This window comes from Bos taurus, chromosome 29 (genome assembly GCF_002263795.3).
Source record: "Bos taurus isolate L1 Dominette 01449 registration number 42190680 breed Hereford chromosome 29, ARS-UCD2.0, whole genome shotgun sequence".
Taxonomy (NCBI): Eukaryota; Metazoa; Chordata; class Mammalia; order Artiodactyla; family Bovidae; genus Bos; species Bos taurus.
The window spans coordinates 39757909-39779510 of record NC_037356.1 but is presented as its reverse complement, the minus strand read 5'-3'; the positions used below and the strand labels follow the sequence as shown (position 1 = coordinate 39779510).

General features: G+C 50.5%; 1 protein-coding gene across 1 annotated transcript; it reads right to left on the bottom strand.

Annotated features, from left to right (window-relative positions):
- Positions 1-8139: 8139 nt before the first annotated feature.
- PGA5 (pepsinogen 5, group I (pepsinogen A)) lies at positions 8140-18575 on the bottom strand. The gene is made up of 9 exons (NM_001001600.2): positions 18483-18575; positions 17926-18082; positions 15433-15550; positions 14226-14344; positions 13295-13494; positions 11239-11355; positions 9896-10040; positions 9704-9802; positions 8140-8458 (listed from the first exon to the last, which is right to left on the bottom strand). Exons 1-9 carry the CDS (start codon positions 18536-18538, stop codon positions 8309-8311), a joined length of 1161 nt encoding a protein of 386 aa, NP_001001600.2. The 5' UTR covers positions 18539-18575; the 3' UTR covers positions 8140-8308.
- Positions 18576-21602: the final 3027 nt, after the last annotated feature.

The following is a 21602-nucleotide window of genomic DNA, read 5'->3' as shown; positions in this document are numbered from 1 at the left end:
GGCTGCCCTGCTCATTCACTTCTCGCCTTTGGAAAGGGAGAAGTCACTGCCTCATCACTGTCAAGCCCACGGGGGATGAACTAGCACCCACCTCAGCCCCCAGCTTGGGAGGAAAACCTGCATGGGCCTGGGGCTGGATTGGGAGGGGTCTTAGGTGAGCACCTGGTGACCTTTGATTCTGGGGGACTTCTAAAGTGAGGAGGGGAAGGACAGATGGAGAGGGCTTTGCAGGGTGGGTTCCCTGGGAGGGAGCCTCTGAGATGGAGTAGGAGGCCAGTGGAGTCTTAGGGTCCATGCTCAGCTTTAATATCTCTGGGTATGAGGGAGGGAAGCAGGAGGCTGAGGGGGTGGGCTGGGCAGTGCCAAGGTCTCAGCCAACCCTCTGTGGAGCTCTGAGGCTGAGATGGCCCTCAGAGTTGTCCTGCGTTGGAGCAACGGGACAGGGCTTCGTGCTTCCATGTTGGCCAGTAATTCTATCTGAGCTGCTCCCGGAAAGGGGCGTCAGCCAGGGCAGTTCCCTGTGAGGTCTGGCGGCCCAGAGCTGCCACCCAACAACCTTCTTTCTGACTTGGGGAGTAAATGTGTCCGTCCTGAAGGGGGCATCTGGGTGGCGCAGCCCAGTTTCCATGACAGAGGACGTTGCTGTCATTGATGGGGAGACAGGAGATGGGGGTGGAAGACAGAGAACTACGGTGTCACCAAGTCACCAACCTGCTACCCCTGAAACCCAAGAAGGCTGCATAATCACCTGCAGCCCCTGGTGCACGGACCCCGCTTGTCCTGGCCCAGGCCACCCTCCCCTTGGCTCTTCTCTGCCCTGCTGTTCACCATGTATCCCTGGAGGGGGATCCCCGGTGGTTATTGACTGCAAAGGCCATCTGGGGGTATCTAGCCCAGGTGTTGGTGTAGTTGTTTAGTCGCTATGTCGTGTCCAACTCTTGTGACCCCATGGACTGTAGCCTGCCAGGCTCCTCTGTCTATGGGATTTCCCAGGCAAGGAATGCTGGAGAAGGGAGTAATTTCCTTCTCCAGGGGGTCTTCCCTACCCAGGAATTGAACCTGTGTCTCCTGTATTGCAGGTGGATTCTTTACTGTCTGAGCTACCAGGGAAGCCCTCACGTTAGTGTACAGTGAAGTCGCTCAGTCGTGTCTGACTCTTTGCTACCCCATGGACTGTAGCCCACCAGGCTCCTCTGTCCATGGGATTTTTCCAGGCAAGAATACTGGAATGGGTTGCCATTTCCTTCTCCAGGGGACCTTCCCAACCCAGGGATCGAACCCAGGTCCCCCACATTGCAGGCAGATGCTTTAACCTCTGTGCCACCAGGGAGGCCCTATGTTAGTGTAAGGAGGGGTCCTAATCCAAGCAGGGTGGCAGGAATAATGAATTTGGAGTTAGGAGCCTGCAAACCAAAGACTTTAGAGATGCAAAGGGCTTAGAGACCATCAAGTGCTGCTGCTGCTGCTAAGTCACTTCAGTCGTGTCCGACTCTGTTCGACCCCATAGATGGCAGCCCACTAGGCTCCCCCGTCCCTGGGATTCTCCAGGCAAGAACACGAGTGGGTTGCCATTTCCTTCTCCAATGCATGAAAGAGAAAAGTGAAAGTGAAGTCGCTCAGTCATGTCCAACTCTTAGCAACCCCATGGACTGGTGCCTACCAGGCTCCTCTGTCCATGGGATTTCCCAGGCAAGAATACTGGAATGGGTTGCCATTTCCTTCTCCAGGACATCTTCCGAACCCAGGGATCGAACCCAGGTCCCCCACATTGCAGGCAGGTGCTTTAACCTTTGCGCCGGCAGGGAAGCTCTATGTTAGTGTAAGGAGGCGTCCTAATCCAAGCAGGGTGGCAGGAATAATGAATTTGGAATTAGGAGCCTGAAAACCAAAGACTTTAGAGATGCAAAGGACTTAGAGACCATCAAGTGCAGTGAGACCCAAAATGTGTGGTGTAATGAGGTCTGGGGTACTATGAAACCCAGGTTTGAGCCCTACACTCTGACTCGCCATGGGACCTGAGGTCTTCGTTCCCTCATCTGTATAATGGGATTATGACAGTGCTTCCTCCTGGAGTTGAGATGGTTGCATGTGACACAGACTCCACTGGTCTCTGTGCTTTGTGGTGGTCACCTTGTGTGGCCTGCCGAGCTTCACAGCGCTGCCTGGGATCTAATTTCAGGATGAGAGTGTGGAACACTGGCTGCCCCTCCTCAGACAAGCCAGCTGTCAACATGGTAGAGGCTCAAAGTCAGTGCCAGTTTTCTCATCATTATCCCTGTATTCAAAAAGGATGCGATTCAAGTTTTAGTACTGGTCTTCCCTGTCCAGAACACTCAAGTATAATAAATGGTATTCATTTTGAACATTAAAAAAAAAAAAAAAGCTGAGGGATGGGGAAGTGGGAGGACAGCTGTGAACACTTCCTCCAAGTTGGTCTAAGTATAAAAACATGCTTATTTGAGACTCCCCCATCCCCTACTTACAGCTGAGACCACAGAGGCCCAGAGAGGTCAGGAGAGTGTCCTAAGGTTGCACAGATTAGGAAGGCTGAGCTGGGAGGAGGGCCCAGGCTTCTGACTCCCAGTCTGGGCTTTTTTCCTTTGCGTGGCTTTTTGTTGACTTCTTCCGTTGGAGTTGCAGAGAGGCAGTTGATGGCTGCAGTTTATGCAAGGGTGCTGTGATCCCCTTGTCTTAGTTTGAGCTCTGTGAGAGCAGACCCAGATAGAGAGACTGGGTGAGAGTCACCGCCCTGGAAGTGATCCCAGGGAGCATGGTGGGGATGAGGGGGGCGGGGAGAGAAGGGAAGACAGCCAGTCAGTTTTTGTTAAAGAGTGGTCACTGCTGTGGGCCAATGGCACCCTGTCCTTCTGTGGACCCTCTGGGAGGTCATGTGGCACACGCTTCAGAATTGTCCCCCGAAGCCCTGAGGATGTCACTCTTGTCCCTCTCTTGCTCTTGGACTGTCTGCTCCCCAGTAAGTCCAGCTGTCCCTACCCAAGGACCATGCCTGCCTCCTGTCTGCTTGCTCCGGGCCTAAGAAGGCCTGGTGGGGGGAAGGGAAGGAGGAAGTGCAGGAGCTGTCGGCAGAGCACTCCACCTATCCCCCAGCTGGGCCAGGGCTCTTACCACCCACACTGTGGTCACCACAGTCCCTTCTCAGGACCCCCGGGGTGGGAGGCTCATGCTCTCCCCACCCCTTGTGGGCAGGCAGTGCCAATTGAGACATGTTGGGAGGTCTTGGGGGGACTTGGTAAGAGCATGCTCTGCCGGCAGTGAGCCCAGTATGATGCCCCTTGCCCAGGGCTGGCATCAGGAAAACCACTTTCAAGATCCCAAATAGGCACAGAGTGCTTTTTTTTTTTTTTTTGGTCACACCACTTGGCTTGGGATCTTAGTCTCCCGAGCAAAGATCAAACTGGTCCATGGCAGTGAAAGTGCAGCGTCCTAACCACTGGACCACCAGAGAAGTCCCTGGCACAGAGTGCTTTTCGCCAACAGATGAACTGGTCTGAGTTCTCAGCAGCCTGCGCTCCAGCAAGCGGGGGTGGGGAGTACTTGTTCTTGGGTGAGTTCACCCTGCACTCTCTCTCCTAGGAGTCCATCTGTCAGGTTCTGAGAAGCGGTAGAGGACAGGGAGGGTGGGCTGGAGCCTGTTCCCCCTGGGTCAGTTTTACTGGACCCAGGGAATTCCTGAAGGGCCAAATGATCAGACATGGTTCAAGAGACTTGCTTTTGGAGTTTATTAGATAAACACACTTGAGGACAAGCCATGGTAGGTTTCAAATTGGAACAAATTCTCTGAGGTTTAAAAGTACCTTTCATTAATTTATTTTCAATGTGGAGTAACCCACATCATTAGAAATAAAGATCTGTAAAATTGTATGCGGGGCTTCCTTGGTGGCTCAGATGGTAAAGAATCTGCCTGCAATGTGGGAGACCCAGGTTGCATCCCTGGGTCAGGAAGATCCCCTGGAGGAGGGCATGGCAACCCAATCCAGTATTCTTCCCTGGAGAATAGTGAGGCATCTCCCCTCACCATATCCACCTAGACACCCCCTCCCATGCCACCCCTTTTGTGGTTTCTGGTTCTTGGGCACCATTTCTCTGTTTAAATACGTGCAAGCAAATCTTATGCTCTTTATAATCCAAAGATAGAATTGTCTAGGCTCCGTCATCACCTGTTGTTCAGCTTGTGTGTGTTCTTCTCACCTAACGATCTCTTCTTGAGATCTTTCCATCCCATCCCTAGCTTGCATCTTCAATCCTTTGCTTTTTACAGCTGCACAGCAGCTCACAGCAGCACACAGCAGACTTTTAACCATCTCCTGGGGGTGGACTTTGGGTCGGTTCAAATCTTGCTTTTACAAAAGATGCTACAAAGAATAACCCTGGCCTTACATCATTTTGCACGTGTGCAAGTCTGTCTGTAAGATGAATTCCCAGAAGTGAAGTTGTTGGGCCAAAAGGTATATGCCTGTCTGATTTTGATGGATAGTGCCAAATGGCACTCCTTAGGGGTTGTACCAATGATGCTCCCACCAGTGGTGTGCAGGTATCTGAGTCTGGGAAGATCAGAGCAGAGAACTGTGAGATGAAAATAACACTCCTGGGGAATTCCCTGGAGGTCCAGTGGTTAGGACTTGGCGCTTTCACTGCCGTGGGCCTGGGTTTGATCGAACCCCTGTCAGGGTCCTAAGATCCAGCAAGACACATGGTGTGGCAAAAAGAAAAAACCATCAAAACACTCCTGGACAAGTATGAGTGGGAAGGATGGATTGAGCTGAGTTTAGACCCCCAAGGCTCTCAGGAAGTGGGGAAAGATGGATGGGAAAGAGGCCTGAGACCATAGAAATGGAATGTGAATCCATCTTATCTCATGGAGGGAAGTGTCAGATCAGACAAATTAGCTCGGGGTTTTCTAGTATGGATGATCTAATGGGGAGCCTTTTTAGACTCTGTCTGGATCCAGGAGTCCCAGGGTGAGGGAGCGGAAGAGGGGCTGGGAAGGAGTGGCTGAGCTGCAGCTGCTGGGCTGAGCAGGGAGAACACAGCGGAAGAAGCTGGGAGGTTGGGGCCAGGAACAGGAGAACAGGAAGGGTCTGGGGACACCTGGCTGTATCCCTGGAGCCTAGAATACTGCCTGGGGCATGGGAGGAGCTCAGGAAATAGCAGAAACACAAACACAGCAAAGAGCCGGGACACGGTGAAATTCATCCCCAGAAACCTGAGAATACACCTGTTTGTCCCAGGACCAAATATGACCAGGACAGACTGTCAGTGGGAGTGGAGGTGGACCCGTCTGTGGTCTTGACCATAGCCTCTCTCAAATTGGATCCACTCTCTCATCTTATCCTGGTTATTTCCTTTTAAAACATTATCTCAAATTCATCACTCAGTAAATTTTTATTAAGCACGTCCAGTGTGCCTGGCCCTGCCCTGGCTGCTGGTGCTTCAGTGGTTAAATATTTGATCACAGTCTCTGCCTTGGTGGATTTGAAACAAGTACTCCTACCAAGACATCATCACCAGCTGTGCCAAGTGCCATGACATGAAGGAGGGCCACCCTGTGAAAGGGTGGCCAGGAAGGGCTTTTCCGGGAAGTGACGTGTAAGCTGATACCTGAAGGATGCTAGGAGGGAACAGTGGGTCTGTATAAAGGCCTGAAGTGGGGAGAACTTGTGTAGGCAGTGGGCAAAGGCTAGGGTGGTGGGAGCTAGGGAGGGTATGAGGGATCAGAGTGAGACAGGGAAAGTCCAGGGGTACCAGAGCCTGCAGGGCTTGGAAACCATGCCAGAGATTTATTGTCTTATTCCAAATGCAATTGCAGAGCATTGATGAAATGGTTGAAGCAAGGGAGGAATGTGGTCAAATTTATGTTTTAAAAAGATTGGGACATCCCTGGTGGTCCAGTGGCTAAGACTCTGCCCTTCCAATGCAAGGGGTCTGGGTTCGATCCCTGGTCAGGGAACTAGATCCCACATGCCTCAACTGAAAGTCCTGCATTCCATAACTAAAGACCCTGCAACAAAGATCGAAGATCCTGGTGCTGTAACTAAGACCTGGCACTGCTAAAGGAAAAAAAAAAAAAAAAAGGAATAGATTAGGTTTCATGAAAGGCTTGTATAAAATTAAAAAAAAGAAGAAGATTGTGCAGCTCTGGAAAATAGTCTAGAATGGGTATAAATGACACTGGGGAGACCTGGGGCATTGACTGGGAGAGTTCACCCCACCCCTTCGTTGATTCCAATATTTTGCATTTATGTGGTAAATTACAAATTGGGGAATGATATGACAAGAGCGCCCAAAGCCATTTTGTTCTGAGCACCCCAAAGTCAGTTCCCTTCAGCAGGGAGGTGGGGCTCAAGCCCTCAGGCCAGTGTCTCCAGCAGATGGCCTTCAGCACAGCAGAAGCAGGCACCGTGTGCGAGGAGAGACTATGATAGGTTCATCAGCAAGAGAGGAGCTGGGATCAAGCTGGGCTGAGTCAAGTGAAACAGATCACTTTGCAGTAGGAGTTCTCAGAGCCTTTGATTGGGGTCTGTGCCCCGTGAGCCTCGAAGAAAGGCCTAGAATCTAGCCCATCGCGTACTTACTTTGATACTTTGAAAAAATAATTTTGTTTATTATTGGCTGCCTGGGTCTTCATTACCACATAGGCTTTTTTCTAGTTGAGGCGAGCAGGGACTGCTCTCCAGTTGTGGTGTGTGGGCTTCTCGTTGAGGTGGCTTCTCTTGTTGCGGAGCACGGGCTCTGGGGTGCACGGGCTTCAGTAGTTGTGGCACTTGGGCTCATTAGTTGTAGGTCCCGGGCTCTAGAGCACAGGCTCAATAGTTGTGGTGCACCGGCTTAGTGGAATTTTTGGTTTATTAGATAACCAGTCTTGACGACAAGCCACAGCAGGGCTTCCCTGATAGCTCAGTTGGTAAAGAATCCACCTGCAATGCAGGAGACCCTGGTTTGATTCCTGGGTTGGGAAGATCCCCTGGAGAAGGGATAGGCTACCCGCTCCAGTGTTCTTGGGCTTCCCCTGTGGCTCAGCTGGTAAAGAATCTGCCTGTGATGCGGGAGACCTGGGTTGGATCCCTGCATTGGGAAGACCCCTTGGAGAAGGGCATGGCAACTCATTCCAGTATTCTTGCCTGGAGAATAGTGAGGTGTCTCCCCTCACCACATCTCCCCTCATCCCATGCCACCCCTTTTGTGGTGTCTGGTTCTTGGGGGCCGTTTTTCTTTTTATGTATGTGCAAGCAAATCTTATTCTCTTTATAATCCAAAGACAGAATTGTCTAGGCTCCATTATCACCTGTTGTTCCTCTCCTTGGGGAGTGGAAAACCATTCTGGCCCATGTCTCGTGGTCATTTCTGCCTTGCCTGGCATACTTAGGAGTGCCACCATCAGTGGGAACCTCTCCTTAATTCTTTTCCTTTTCTCATCATCTCTTCTTGGCTTTGGGAAAAATAAGTTACTCCCTCAATCAAGAATTCGGATGCTGGGACTTCCCTGGTGATCCAGGGGCTAAGACTCTGCATTCCCAATGCAGGGGGCCTGGGCTCCATCCCTGGTTGGGGAACCGGATCCCACATGCTGCAACTAAGTCCACATGCCGCAACTGAGAGCTCAATTGCAAGCCACAGCTAAAGATCCTGAGTGCTGAAACTAAGACCCAGCACAGCCAAATCAATCAATAAATATTAAAAAAAAAAGAGAGAGAGAGAGAGAATTCAGGTGCTCTATTCTATAAGAACTTCCATCCCTGAGTGGGGAAGATCCCCTGGAGGAGGGCATAGCCACCCACTCCAGTATTCTTACCTGGAGAATCCCCATGGACAGAGGAGACTGGTGGGTTACAGTGCATAGGGTTGCAAAGAGTTGGATACGACTGAAGTGACTGAGCAGGCGCGTGCAAATTCTGTGAGAAAGCAACAGCCCTGGCATTTCTGGTCCCCAGGTCTTTATATGACGCTCCCAGCTGGTCCCCAGAGGCCCGTTCATCTTCCTAGCTCTGTTACAAAGCACGTGCTGCCACTGTGTTTGGTGCTATCCAAATGGCAGTGGTCAATTCTGCCCCCCTGCCCCAGTGTTCTGACCCCAGTGATGCAAAGGGGAACTCCGACAAACAGAAGCAACCACACAAGCCATTTTCCAGGAGGTTAAGATTTATTCTACATTATTGATGTGACAGGGAACAGGGCCAAGATTCCACCTCCAGGATCCCAGAGGAGGAACAACCAGGAGAATTATCTACATCAAAGATCAGGGGCAGAATCAGGGAGGGGTCTTCCTGGAAGTGGTTGGAACCGCGCGGGCTCAGGCCACGGGAGCCAGGCCGATCTGGTTGTTGCCCCTATCGAAGACGGTGAAATACTGGCGGATGAAGACATCACCCAGGATCCAGAGGTCCCCAGAGGAGGTGGAGATGTCCATGCCCTCGAACCCGCTGGAGCAGATCCCGTTGCTCTGGAGGAAAGGAGAATAAAACCCGAGCTGGGACTCAGACCCTTTGGGGACAGGCGCTGGGGCCTGAGCATCCAGGACCATGGTGCGCTGCCAGCCACGTGCAAGGAGGAGCTTCCTGGCTCGTGCCTGGGGACTTGGCTCTTCCTGGCCTGGGGTCTGCCTCTGTAAGCAACTCGCTGCTCTCTTGGTTTCCAGGGATTACCAGACATTATCCAGTGTTTCTGGCAGATGTACACACCTTGACGTCAGCATCAGAGCTAAGGGGCTTAGGGAGAACTCAGCTGCCGGGAAGGATTCTGGAAGCACTGGTGACACAGCCTTTTCTCATTATTCTGATCCCCACCAGTGGCAAACTGGATCAGCTGCTAGACCTTTTCATTCACTAAGTCGCTGACTTTGTGACTTTGGCTGCATATTACAATCTCCTCTGGAACTTCAAGCCCTCTGCACCCCACTCCCTACCATGGCTTAGGCTCCACCCCTTCCTAATTAATCAGCATTGCTGGGGGAGGGGCCTAGTTAGTTCTTGCTGAATGACATCCACCCACAGGGCAAAACTAGTTTCCCATCCAGCATTGTACTAGAAGGCAAGGTTTTCCTGGGTGCATCGGCACGACTGAGAGACTTCACTTTCACTTTTCACTTTCATGCATTGGAGAAGGAAATGGCAACCTACTCCAGTATTCTTGCCTGGAGAATCCCAGGGACAGAGGAGCCTAGTGGGCTGCCGTCTATGGGGTCGCACAGAGTCGGACACGACTGAAGCGAATTAGCAGCAGCAGCAGCAGCAGAGACTATAGGAGTGTCATAAGCCCTGACCCTATGGGAGGTGTGGTTTCCACTTGCCCAACACTTTGTAGCTTTGATGTAGGCAATCTTGCGTGATTACGATAACTGCACCCTGGTGTGGGGAAAGGTCTAGGTTTTAGATAAAGGAGGGATCCAGGGGCTAGTACCTTGCTGAAGAACCTGGGGCTAATCCTTGAGACCCAGAGCTTGGACTCCAGGGCCCAACTAGAAATCCTCCTTTCACACCACCAACCTTTGCTTGCTTTTCCTCCCTGGGGGTGCTGCCTCTCAGTTCTCAGTCTCACATTTATCTGTGATGTATTCTTTTTCTCTGGAGGCTGTCCAGAGCAAACGGAAGCTCCAGCTTGTGGAAGTGCCCTTGCCCTTGTGCCGAGGGGCAGTCTGTGTCCACATTCTGAGTGGGTACATCTAGTGGAAGGCCCAGACCCCCCTTACCTGCAGGATGTAGGCGCTGGGGGGCACAGGGTACTGGACACCATTGATGGTGAAGACAATGTCGGGCAGGCTGTCGATGGAAGAGCAGCTGATCACCACCTGGAAGGAACAAGGGTTAGCAGGGTTTTCATTGCTCGTGTGTGGCAGATCCACCACTTGAGTCTAGAACAGGGCAGTCAGAGCTGGACTTACTTCGCCAGAGGAATCCTCGCTGGCTCCAATGTAGCTCTGAATGTTGGAAATGGCAGTGGTTGGGCCGGCCAGCAGAGAGGTACCAGTGTCAACAATGGCCTGGCAGCCGTCGCTGCAAGCGATGGACTCTCCATTCATGGTGATGCTGAGGAAAAGAGGCAAGTCAGGGTCCCCTGAGCCCCTGGAGGGTACATCTCTCAAGGAGGAACCAGGCGACCCTGGTTCCTTCCCCATCCATTGGCCAATGCATAAAATTTCAGCTTCTCTTGTTCATACGCTCATTCTCTGAATTCACGTATTCTACCAGGAATTACTGAGTGCCTGCTCTGTGTTAGGCACAGGACATGCAAAGCCAAACAAGATGGGTGCACAGTTTCTGGCCACAGGGAGCTCCTACTCTAGCTGGAAAGATAAATTATGATTGAGGAGGAGCAGGATGAGTAGGGGAACAGAACCCAAGCCAGGGTGAGAGTGCTGGTGTGGACCAAGCCAGGGAAGGCTTCTCAGGGAAGTGGACACCCAAAGGTTGCTAGGGAGATCAGTGTGTCCCAGTTTCCCCGGGACTGTCTTGGTTTAACTACTGAAAGGCTGGCATCCCAGGAAACTGCTCACTCCTGGGCAAACCTGGGCTATGGGTCACCCAAGCAGGCCAACTGTGGGCAGAACAGCTAGAGGTTAAGGCTACCTGGGGGCAGACAGTCTTTGAAGTGGAAAGTGGAAGGAAATGTGTGTGTGGGTGTTAGTCGCTCAGTCTGTCCGACTCTCTGCGACCCCATGGACTGTAGCCTGCCAGGCTCCTCTGTCCATGGGATTCTCCAGGCAAGAATACTGGAGTTGTTTGCCATTCCCTTCTTCAGGGGATCTTCCTGACCCTGGACTGAATCTGTGTCTCCCACACTGAAGGTAGATTCTTTGCCGTCTGAGCCACCAGGGAAGCCAATGGGAGGAAATGTTTTGAAACAACTTCTCCACCATCTTGCCCTGACCTTAGACCAAAGTGACAAGCCCCCTAAAAGCCAAGATGTATGGACAGGGGACCCCCCACTCTCCATAGAGATTCTGGTAGACTGTCCTGTCTCTTTGCTCAGAAGGGAATTGGCTGTCTCATCCTTGCTGAGTCTCTGGGGTGTGGGGTCGGAGGGGGTGGTCCCAGACATTGCTTATCCTCCAGTGATGTGCCCTTCTCCGGGTCTCTCTGACTCGGCCAACTTTTACCTTCTCCTTCTGGAGCACATGTCCCTGTGCTGGCTGTTCCAGGGGGATTAATTATGTTAATTATGAGTGTGTAAAGAAATGCAGTCTGGGGCCCATGCCAGGATATAGCCCATCCACGATGACCTCACCTGTCCACAGTGATCTGCCAATAGCCCTCAACAGAAACAGGCACCCAGTTCAGACTTCCTGAGTAGTAAGAAGAATCGATGTCACCGAATATCACCACGCTGCCGCTCTCTTCGTTGCTATGGAGAGTGGAGGGAAAACAGGAATTCATTCATACATTCACAGTTCCAACTGAACATATAAACTGTGTGCATTCTAAGAGCTACTTTAAAAAAAAAGCTTTTTGTTTTGTATTGGAGTATAGCTAATTAACAATGTTGTGATAGTTTCAGATGTACAGCAAAGGGACTCAGCTGTACATATGCATGTATCCATTCTTCCCCAAACTCCCCTCCCATCCGGGCTGCCACATAACACTGAGCAGAGTTCCATGTGCTATACAGGAGGTCCTTGTTGGTTACCCATTTTAAATATACCAGTGTGTACATGTCCATCCCAAACTCCCTAACTATCCCTTTCTCCCATCGTTTCTCCAGCAACCATAAACTAAGAGCTACTCTTAATTGGGATCTTGCCAGCGTCAAGAGCTGAGCAGTGTGTGTGGTTCACAGGGTTTCTTATAATCCTGACACCAAGACCCATGCCTTGATCACTATTATTTCTGTTTTACACTGAAGTAACTGAGGCTCAGAGAGGTGGTGTAGTGTGCCCAAGGTCACACAGCCAGGCAGTCACAGAACCTGGGTCTTTTTGGTTCCAAAGTATGTGTGGTTTCCACCACATACGCTCTTTGCTGTGGGGACCTCAAGAGAAATAAATGAACGACGGTGTCTGCTCTTAAAGCCTTGATAATGTAGTTCATGGTTTGCAAATGTCTGCAGGCGTTTTTCATCGCCACGACTAGGTGGGGGTCGGGGGAGCCACTGGCCTCTGGGAGGTGGAGGCCAGGGAGGCTGCCAAACATCCCAAAGCAGCCCCCAACAGCAAGGAATCATCTGGTCCAAAAACGTCAATAGTGCTGGGATTGCGAAACTTCAATCTAGTTGGCCCTGTGTGAATTACCTAACTGCTCATAAAAACAGATTATGTTTAAGAGAGCTGAAGCTTGAATATTAAGTGGTCAAGAGAAAAAAAGGCTAAAAAGACCCTCCTGTTGTACATTGCTGGAGTCCTGATAACTGGAATAGTCATTGTATAAATCTGCAGTTTCAGTTTAGACAGGAAAGCAAATGTAGATGACACTAAGAAATTATTCAGCAAGCAACTGGTCACAGACAGACCAATCACAGGCAGATGATTCCACTCCCCAACCCCACCCCTCCTTCCTTGTAAACATCTGACAGTACCCGCGAGATTATAGAGCAGTCAATATCTTAAAAAAAACCCCATCAGTGATGACAAATCGCTTCAAAAGAAAAGGATGTGAGTGTCAGAGGAAGGTTGAGTGTCTCAAGAAAGTCGATGACACAACCTCAGATATTCTGGCACAAACCTTTACTTAGCTGAAACCAAGGCTTGGTTATTCTTTATTCTTAGAATTAACTCATAGCCACACCTGAAACCTAAATTTTGTTAACTAATATAAGAAACTTGCTTTCATCATTTAAAAGTTTCTCTGTTCAAGGTCTAAATCCCAATCAAAACTTCTTTTCATTTATTGCTATGAACTTTTGGCTCCAATTTTAAGCGGGTTCACTCTTTAAAATTTTTTTTTTTTTTTTTAATTTGGCTGCACCAAGTCTTACTCGGAGCATGTGGGATCTAGCTCCTGACCAAGGATTGAACCCTGGGCCCCTGCACGGGGAGTGCAGACTCCTGACCACTGGACCGCTAGGGAAGTCCCTAAGTGGACTCACGTTAAATGGTGGTCTTCTGGAGAGCAAATAGCTAATGGTATTTGACTTGCATAAAGCAAGGTGACGGAGAATCTTGCTAGTAAAATAAGACGATGAAGACTGTTCATCAGAGAGGAATTTGGCACCGTTCTCTCCAAAGATACACCTCTCAAGTCTAAGACACTGACCTTGCCAATCCCCCTGCTTGCCAAGATTCCAGCCCATCCAGCCTTCGACAGCCTCCTGCTGGACCTGGTGACCGTGACCTCCTTGCTTCACTTACCTGCTCAGGTAGACAGAGAAGAGGTCTTGGGAAACCAGACCCTGGTCCCATATGTTGTCAAAGACAGGGGTGGCCCCGGAGGAGGAGATGCTGGGGTAGGCGAGACCCAGGATGCCGTCGAAGGGAGCATAGTACAGGAAGGAGCCGGGCTCTGTCTCACTCAGGCCAAAGATCTGGTTGGTGTCGCTGATGCCTCCAACCTGCGTGGGGGAACCAAGACGTTTCTCATTAGCTTGTGCCGACTGAGCACTGCGGGGTGCCCACCCTGGGCTCAGAGCATCCCCTGGTTCACTTCATGTAGAACTTGGCTTCCGGGGCATCAGGCTGGAAGGAGGGGAGAGGGATTAGCCCTGGAATTTCTTGTTATTCTGCTGGAAAGAACAACTGAGGCTGATCCCCAGATGGGCACCGTCTGCGACTTGGTGTGAGAATGTGCTGCAGAACAGATGGTCACCATGTGTGTGTTTCTGAAGATCAGATGCAAAGCAGACGCTGGGCAAATCAGAACCCTGGACCCCTGCTGTGCCCTGGAAAGGCGGGGGATGCTTGTGGTTGAGCTTTTGTGACTTAGTGGGGCTGTGGGCTCAGGGAGGAGGAAGAAGAGGAGGTGCTAAAAGAGAACTGAGCCTTTTCCTACCTTCTTCCTACCCCTTCATAGCATTCAACTTGGGTGCTGATGCTGGCTTATGGCATTCCCCTACCTTACTACTTCTGCCCCCCACCCAACCGCCACCAGCCCCTCCAAAATATCTGTGGTATCTCTGCCACTTTCTTCATGCCCCAGTTAGGTTGCTTTTGTGATACAAAGACCCATATTGAAGGAGCTGCCGCAGAGGGTGAGGAGGGGGTGGGGGAGGTCTGTGCTGTGGCCTCTAAGGTCCCTGAAGTTGGAAGCTGTGCAGGATGAGGCGGCCGGCCAGAGTTTGCTTACCTGGACGGTGTCGTATCCAAGGATGCCCGTCATGCTGCCGGTTCCGTAGGTGATGGACAGTGTCTCGCTGGTGGCCTCATAGGTGGAAGAGTCTTGAGGGTTGAAGCGGTTGTGGTTGGCTGTGAGGACAAGAGGAGACATGGTCAAACTCCAAAAGCTGAGCCAGAGTCATGGGCTGAGGGTGCCTTCGTTTTGGGTTGGATTTTGGAAGAGAAATTAACTTTAGAAAAGTTAGTTAGAAAAAAGTTAACTTTTTTCTTTAGACTTTGGTGCCCTAGTGTTCCCAGTTTCCATTCCTGTCTGGTTGGACCAACTGGGATCATCTCACTGTGGATGGAAACTGCGGCTATGAAATGAAAAGACGCTTGTTCCTTGGAAGGAAAGCTATGACAAACCTAGACAGCATATTAAAAAGCAGAGACATCACTTTGCTGACAAAGGTCCCTATAGTCATAGCTATGGTTTTTCCAGTAGTCATGTAGAAATGTGAGAGTTGGACCATTAAGCAGGCTGAGTACTGAAGATTTGATGCTTTCGAACTGTAGTGTTGGCGAAGACTCTTGAGAGTCCCTTGGACTGCAAGGAGATCAAACCAGTCAATCCTAAAGGAAATCAACCTTGAATATTCATTAGAGAGACTGATGCTGAAGCTGAAGCTCTAATACTTTGATCACCTGGTGTGAAGAGCTGACTCATTGGAAAAAACTCTGATGCTGGGAAAGATTGAAGGCAGAAGGAGAAGGGGGCGAACAGAGGATGAGATGATTGAATGGCATCATCGACATGATGAACATGATTTTGAGCAAACTCTGGGAGATGGTGAGGGGCAGAGAAGCCTGGCATGCTTCAGTTCATGGGGTCACAAGGGGTTGGACATGACTGAGCGACTGAACAACAACAACTCTGATGGAAGGTCCTTCCAGGCTCATGCTGACTGGAGCAGGCCCACAGCTGCCCATGGTAATGTGCAGCTGCACACTCTGCCACTGGACTGAACTTCCTGAGGGCTGGGACCACATGTGATTCACCCCTTCATCCTCCAGGGCACCTAAGCCTGGCACATAATAGGTGCTCAGTGAATGCTTTTGGAGTGGATCCCTGAGTGGCTTCAGCGGGCTTGAAATCAGACCTATGTGAGGCCCCTGAGCATTCGGGGCTCCCAGGTGACTCAGTGCCAGGGGCCTGGAGAGGGTGGGGGGACACTCACTGCAGGCTTCGCTGGAGCAGTAGATGGAGGGCACCCACAGGTTGGAGGAGCCGGTGTCAAAGATGACAGTGAAGTCCTGAGCGGGGGTGCCGATGCCAATGGTGCCGAAGTACTCCGTCTGCCGGGGGGACACACAGCTCACCAACTGGGGACTCCCCAGCCTGGCCTCCCCAGGGACTGTCGCTGGGTCTTCTTGGCCACATCCCGCCTCCCCCTTCACTGGCCCCCTTTCCTTCATCTTTTGATCCAGTGCATCCCTCCATCCTTCAAGGCCCAGCCAGGTCTCCCTTCCTCCTTGAAGTCTTCCCTGATTGCAATCCTGTTAACCTCTGCCTATTCTCTTCTAAGCCTCATGAACACTCAACAATAACCTGCTGTCCCCTGTTGCCTTGAATGTCTTAGTCTTGTTATCCTAGAGAATGCACACTCTTGGATAGGGTAGAAACTTATCCAGCAGAGTAAATCTGTTCTTAGTCGCTCAGTCGTGTCCAACCATCTGCAGCCTGATGGACTGTGGCCCGCCAGGCTCCTCTGTCCATGGGGTTTCCCAGGCAAGAATACTGGAGTGGCTTACCATTTCCTACTCCAGGGGATCTTCCCAACCCAGGGATTGAACCCAGGTCTCTTGTGTCTCCTGCATTGGCAGGCAGATTCTTTACCACTAGCACCACCTAGGAAGCCCCAGCAGAGTAAATGCTTAAGCATTTTTTCTTTAAATTGTTGATCAGGAGATAAACAAGTCACCTAGAAGTGAAGACCCCTTGAGATATCTTATTCCTAAGTCTAGATGACTGCAGTGGGTTTAAGAAAGTATATCCTTGGGACTTTCCTGGCAGTCTAGTGGCTAAGACTGCATGCTCCCAATGCAGGGGGCCTGGGTTCCACCCCTGGTCAGGGAATTAGATGCCCTCATGCCACAACTGGGAGTTTGCGTGCCACCACTAAGACCGGGTGCAGCCAAATAAATAAAATAAGAAAGAAAGAGTATCTTCACGAATTTTATTCTTAGTGGCAGCAGTTTTTCCCTGGCCAGCTCTGCTCCAGCCACGCTGCTATGGTTCTTTCATGACCAGCTCATTCCCATCCCAGGGTCTTTGCACTTGGTATTTCTTGTGCTAAGAAAATGTTTATTCTAGATCTTTCCTTGGCTGACTCCTTCTGATCTAGTCAAATATCACCTCCATCAAGAGGCTCTCCCTGACTACTTTATCTAAATTTGCCCCTGCCCCATTCTTTTTCTCCTTACTCCAATTGACTTTTTTACATTCCTATTTATTTGTCTCTTATTTGTCTTTCCATCTAGAATATAAGCTCCAGGATCTTTGCTTAGTCACCGTTGTTTCCCCAGCTCCTGGCATAGTCTCTGATAGACAGTAGGTGTTTTATAAATATTTGTAAAGTGAACAAATGGGTTAACTTTACAAAGCTTTTACCAAGCTCTAACCAAAGGCCAGGCCCTGTTCTAAGCACTCAAAAAAACGCAAAATGAAAAAACTTCCCTCAAATCAACCTTCCCCCACTACGTTACTGCTTGAATTACTCTAAACAACCCTCTGGTGGTGGATAGTAATAGTTCTGTCTTACAGACAAGAAAGCTGAGTCTCACTCAGACTTGTCCAAGGTCCCATGACTTGGAAACATGAGAGCCTAGACTTCCCTAGGTCTGGCAAATGTCACAGGCCAAGCTCTTAATGACAGGCAAGAGTGCTTCACGACCTTGGCTTTCACCCAGGGGACCTATAGTATCCACTGAAAGGCAAGCCCGTTGGATCCGAAACGGAAGAGTCAGAATGATCTTCCTGAAACTCCAATCTGATCTTGTCAATCCCCGCCCCTAGTTAAGGTGATCTGGTGGCAATTAAGATGCCAAGCCTCATCCCCCCCACCCACTCTGGTCTGGCTCCACCCACCAGCCCCCATGGACACGGACCTCGCTTTGAAAATGGACTCTGGCTTCCATTCCTCAAATGCACTCTGCCCCCCGCTGTCACAGGGTCTGGTGCAAGTCTTCCCGCCCTCTGGGACACTCTGCTGTCCTCTCAGAACTCCCCTCTCTCTTCCTTGCCCCAGGGAGGTGCCCCTGCCCGTCATCTGTCTGCAGTCCCTGTGTTGGCTTCACTGGGTGGCCTTGGCCTGGTTGTGCTTGTCATGCTTTGTGAGGCTCCCTGATTATCATCTGTCTCTCCTGCTAGATTGTGGGACCCTGAGGCTCGTCCACTGCCGCTTCTCTGGGCCCAGCACAGAGCCTGACACACAGGAGGTGCTCCCTCTAGGTAAGCACTGGATGAATGAATGAATAAATGAGTTGAGAGCAACACCTCTGACTGTGAGTTTTTCTACTCTCCCTGTGTCTCTGAGATCCAGGGAGCAGACCCTGGGTTACACTTGCCTAGGGGTTTAGAGCACTGACCTGTCTTCCCAGACCCTGGGATACCCCCTCTCTCCTCTAGGCTGAGTCCTTGGAGCTGGCCCGCTGCCTGCCCACACACTCACATCCAGGTAGTTCTGAAGGGGCTGTTCAGACACCAAGGTGGCGGCCTCCCGGATGTACTTGCTGCCCAGGTTGTATTTGTGTGTCCTCATGAATTCCTTCAGCTTGCCATTCTCGATCAGATTCTGTCTCAAGGACTTCTTTTTGACGAGTGGGATCCTGTGGCAGAGCATTTGCACACAGTTGGTTTGGAGGAAGAAGGGTGATTAGACACTCATGGGGTGCTGTGGAAGATCCGGAAGGAAAAGAAAGCTTGCCCAAGAGCACAAGAAGGAAGTTGAGAGGGGCGATGCTCCCGTCTTTGGGCAGAGTAATGCAGACAAGAGAAGTGGTTGCTGGAAGTGGCCTGGCCCAGTGCTGGTGCTGAGAACCCTACCCAGCCTGGTCTGGAGGGTCTGTGCTGTTAACCATGTCTGCTGAGCTGCGTCCCCCAGTGAGCAGAGAAAAGAGACTCCGGACGGATGCAGAGAGAGGGGTTGTGGGAGGGAAGAGGGACAGACAGCAAAAGGAAATAACCCCAGGAAGACAGCTCTTGGTGCAGAGAGTCCCCCAGACTCACTTGACGACGCTGCACTCAGAGAGTGCCACCAAAGCAAGCAGGAGCAGCCACTTCATGATTCTTCCTGGCTCGCAAGTCTCCGGAGAAGGGAAGACGGGAAAGTGTACAGTAGCAGGCAGGAGCCGCTCCTTATATACAGCCCGAGTCCTCGGGCATGGCCTTATCAGCCACCAACGTCACCCATTACTCTCACCCCAAGCAGAAAGTTTCCTGATAAGATTGTCCTTGCCCTATGCCATGTTCAGAGTTTCCAGTTGAGTAGCTTTCCATTTGTTACGCAGACCTCGGGCTGGAATGACCCTGCAGAGAGCAAGCGGCCAAGTGGCGGCTTATTTCTTAAATAATAGAAGGCATCCAAACTCGATAAGCGGAATATTTTGACAAAATTGGTCCAAAGTGCACTGAATGTTGGACAGATGTCAGAGGAGCTCCAGGTACCCGAATGGTCCTGGTGGGACAGATGGTGGGACAGAGTGGCTGTCCTTGAAGTGATGGGCCATGTCCCCAGAGCTGCAGTCCTCAAGCACATCCTTGGGTGGGTGGTTTGGGACTCAGGACGCATTTCCCCATGAAAAGATCGTTATATGGGGTTGCTGGATGTCTAGCTAGCATATGGGCCTTATTTTGCTCTTGCTGCTCGTGGCTCTTGGGCTGCGTCTTGGGAAAGTGGTGTGTGTAGTACAGAGCAAGGGGATGGGGTGGGTGGAAGAATGCTTCCGACCCTGGAGGAAGCAAACTTGAAACAGGCTGGGTTTGTCTGTGGAATCTGTGTCTCTCATTTTCTAATACCCTTTTCTTCATACTGCCCTCTCCCATCCTCTTGGTTACTCAAAGCCTCTGAGACCCCATTTGGGTCTGACTCCCAAGCATTCCATGCTTAAAACTTGACTGAATCAGCTGCAGTGGGCCAAAGCAATCCAGGCAAATTCACACTAAGGTGTGAATGACTGAGAAAAGTTCTCTCTCTTCATCTCTCTCTTTTTGGCTGTGCCTCATGACATGCTAGATCTTCGTTCCCTCACCAGGGATCAAACCCATGCCCCCTGCAGTGGAAGCATGGAGTGAAAAGCTCTCTTCTTAAAAAGGATGCTTTCTAGCTCAATGGATTCTTCTTCCCTTTGTGAGGTTTATTCAGTGGACCAAGTGGAGTGAGAAGCTTGATGTAGGAATTTTGGTGAGGGGGTGGGAGGTGGGGAGGTCACAAGTAGGTAACAAGACCTGTCTGTGGGTCTTGTTCTGATAACAGATTCCCTGGGCCACATCTGGTTTTTCCAACAGTGGGAAACACAGATACTATAAAACTCCAATTTCCCTAGGGCCTCTGGATGAGTATGGAGGAGTGGGCAGTGCGAATCAAGTTCTGGGCCAGTGGTGAGCCTAACTACAAAGCACGTTTGCATTCAAAAGATACCCATGAAGACACCTCTGTGCCCCGATCATGGATCCTTGATCTGTATTTCGCATTTTCTCATCTTTTAGTGCCTGCTTCCTCTCTGCTCTCTTTTCCTCCCCTTCGAGCATTTCTTCTTTGAGCTATGCTGTCACTTTTGGGCACGTCTCAGTGCTTCTAGGAGGAGCTGATGGTCCTGAAGATGCCTGCCTAGGTCCTGGGAACAGCAGATGGAAACCCTGGCTCAAGACTCCCCGGGGCGGGTGGGGGAGGGGCATGTTCTGGGGGCTGGCCGGGGTCTTTAGAGGTACCTGGTGTCTCACGCTGGGCAGTAGGTACGTGGGTGCTCATGTGCTCATGTGTAGGTTATGCGTATATGAAACTGTTTACGATACTTTAAAAAAAGTAAAAGGAGGTTCTGCATACTTTTCAGCTTAGAAACGGAGGCAACTGAGGTTGGGTGGAGCAGGGTGAGTCAGGGAACCCTCAGGGTTGAGATGTGGGCAATGAACCATGAAGAAGATTACGTGTGTTTTATTCATCTTTCATCTCCCTCTGTGAATTATATGGTTCATCAAGTGTTCAACACAGCGCTTTAATTAATCCCATGTAAGCTCGGCTTAGTTAAGAGCAGCTTGGGAGTATACTCAGCAGGATCATGATTTCACAGTTAGCGGTTTCTGCCGTTTGCCAGCCATTGCAGTAACTGACACAAGAAGGGCTTCATTCACGTGTTTCTCTTCCTTGACAGTGAGGGGAGATGCGGGAGTTTAGATTCACTACTCTTAACTCGTTGTGGTAAGTGATATTATTATTCCCATTTTACAGATGAAGAAACTGAGGTCCAGAGAGGCTGTGCCACTTGCCTGAGGTGACACAGGTGAGAAGTGACTGAGCAAGGGCTTGAATCTGGATCCCTATCTCTCCCCATGCTTGCTCCCTTGTGTACCCACTAACTGGGGTTTACTGGAGGCTGTTGGAGAAGGCAATGGCAACCCACTCCAGTACTGTTGCCTGGAAAATCCCATGGACGGAGGAGCCTGGTAGGCTGCAGTCCATGGGGTCGCTAAGAGTCGGCACGACTGAACGACTTCACTTTCACTTTTCACTTTCATGCATTGGAGAAGGAAATGGCAACCTACTCCAGTATTCTTGCCTGGAGAATCCCAGGGACAGAGGAGCCTAGTGGGCTGCCGTCTACGGGGTCGAACAGAATCGTACATGACTGAAGCGACTTAGCAGCAGCAGCAGTAGAAGAATCTCAGGAAGAGCTCTGGCTTCAAGATCTGGGTTTGGATCTCAGCCCTACCTCTGAATAACTTCCAGACCTGGGGCTACTGATCCAGTCTCTAAGACTCAGTTTTTTCATCTGTAAAAGGGGGATAATAGTGCCACCAATTCCATGGGATTGTTGTGAGGATTAAGTACAGAGTCCTCACCAGCCATACACATACTGTGGCTGAAATAAGTTCTGATCAGGATGCTGAGCAAGCAGAACATTCCTCTGTTGCAGGCGGGGAACTTGAGATGTTATGGCCACTTTGGAGAACAGTTTAGTAGTTTCTTATCAAGTCAATATGTACCTACCATTTAGCCCAGAAACCACCTTCCTGGGTATTTACTGAAAAGAAATGAAAAAACATATGTCCCCACAAAGACCTGTTCCTACAAAGACCACTCAAATGTTTATAAGAGCTATTTTCATAATAGCCCCGAACTGGAAACAACTC

Coding starts and splice junctions, on each gene's coding strand:
- PGA5 (NM_001001600.2), bottom strand. CDS start 18,538: ATGAAGTGGCTGCTCCTGCTTGCTTTGGTGGCACTCTCTGAGTGCAGC. Junction 18,083..18,482: donor TCTGAGTGCAGCGTCGTCAA/GTGAGTCTGGGG, acceptor GCTCTGCCACAG/GATCCCACTCGTCAAAAAGA. Junction 15,551..17,925: donor CCCTTCAGAACTACCTGGAT/GTGAGTGTGTGG, acceptor TCCCCCCGGCAG/ACGGAGTACTTCGGCACCAT.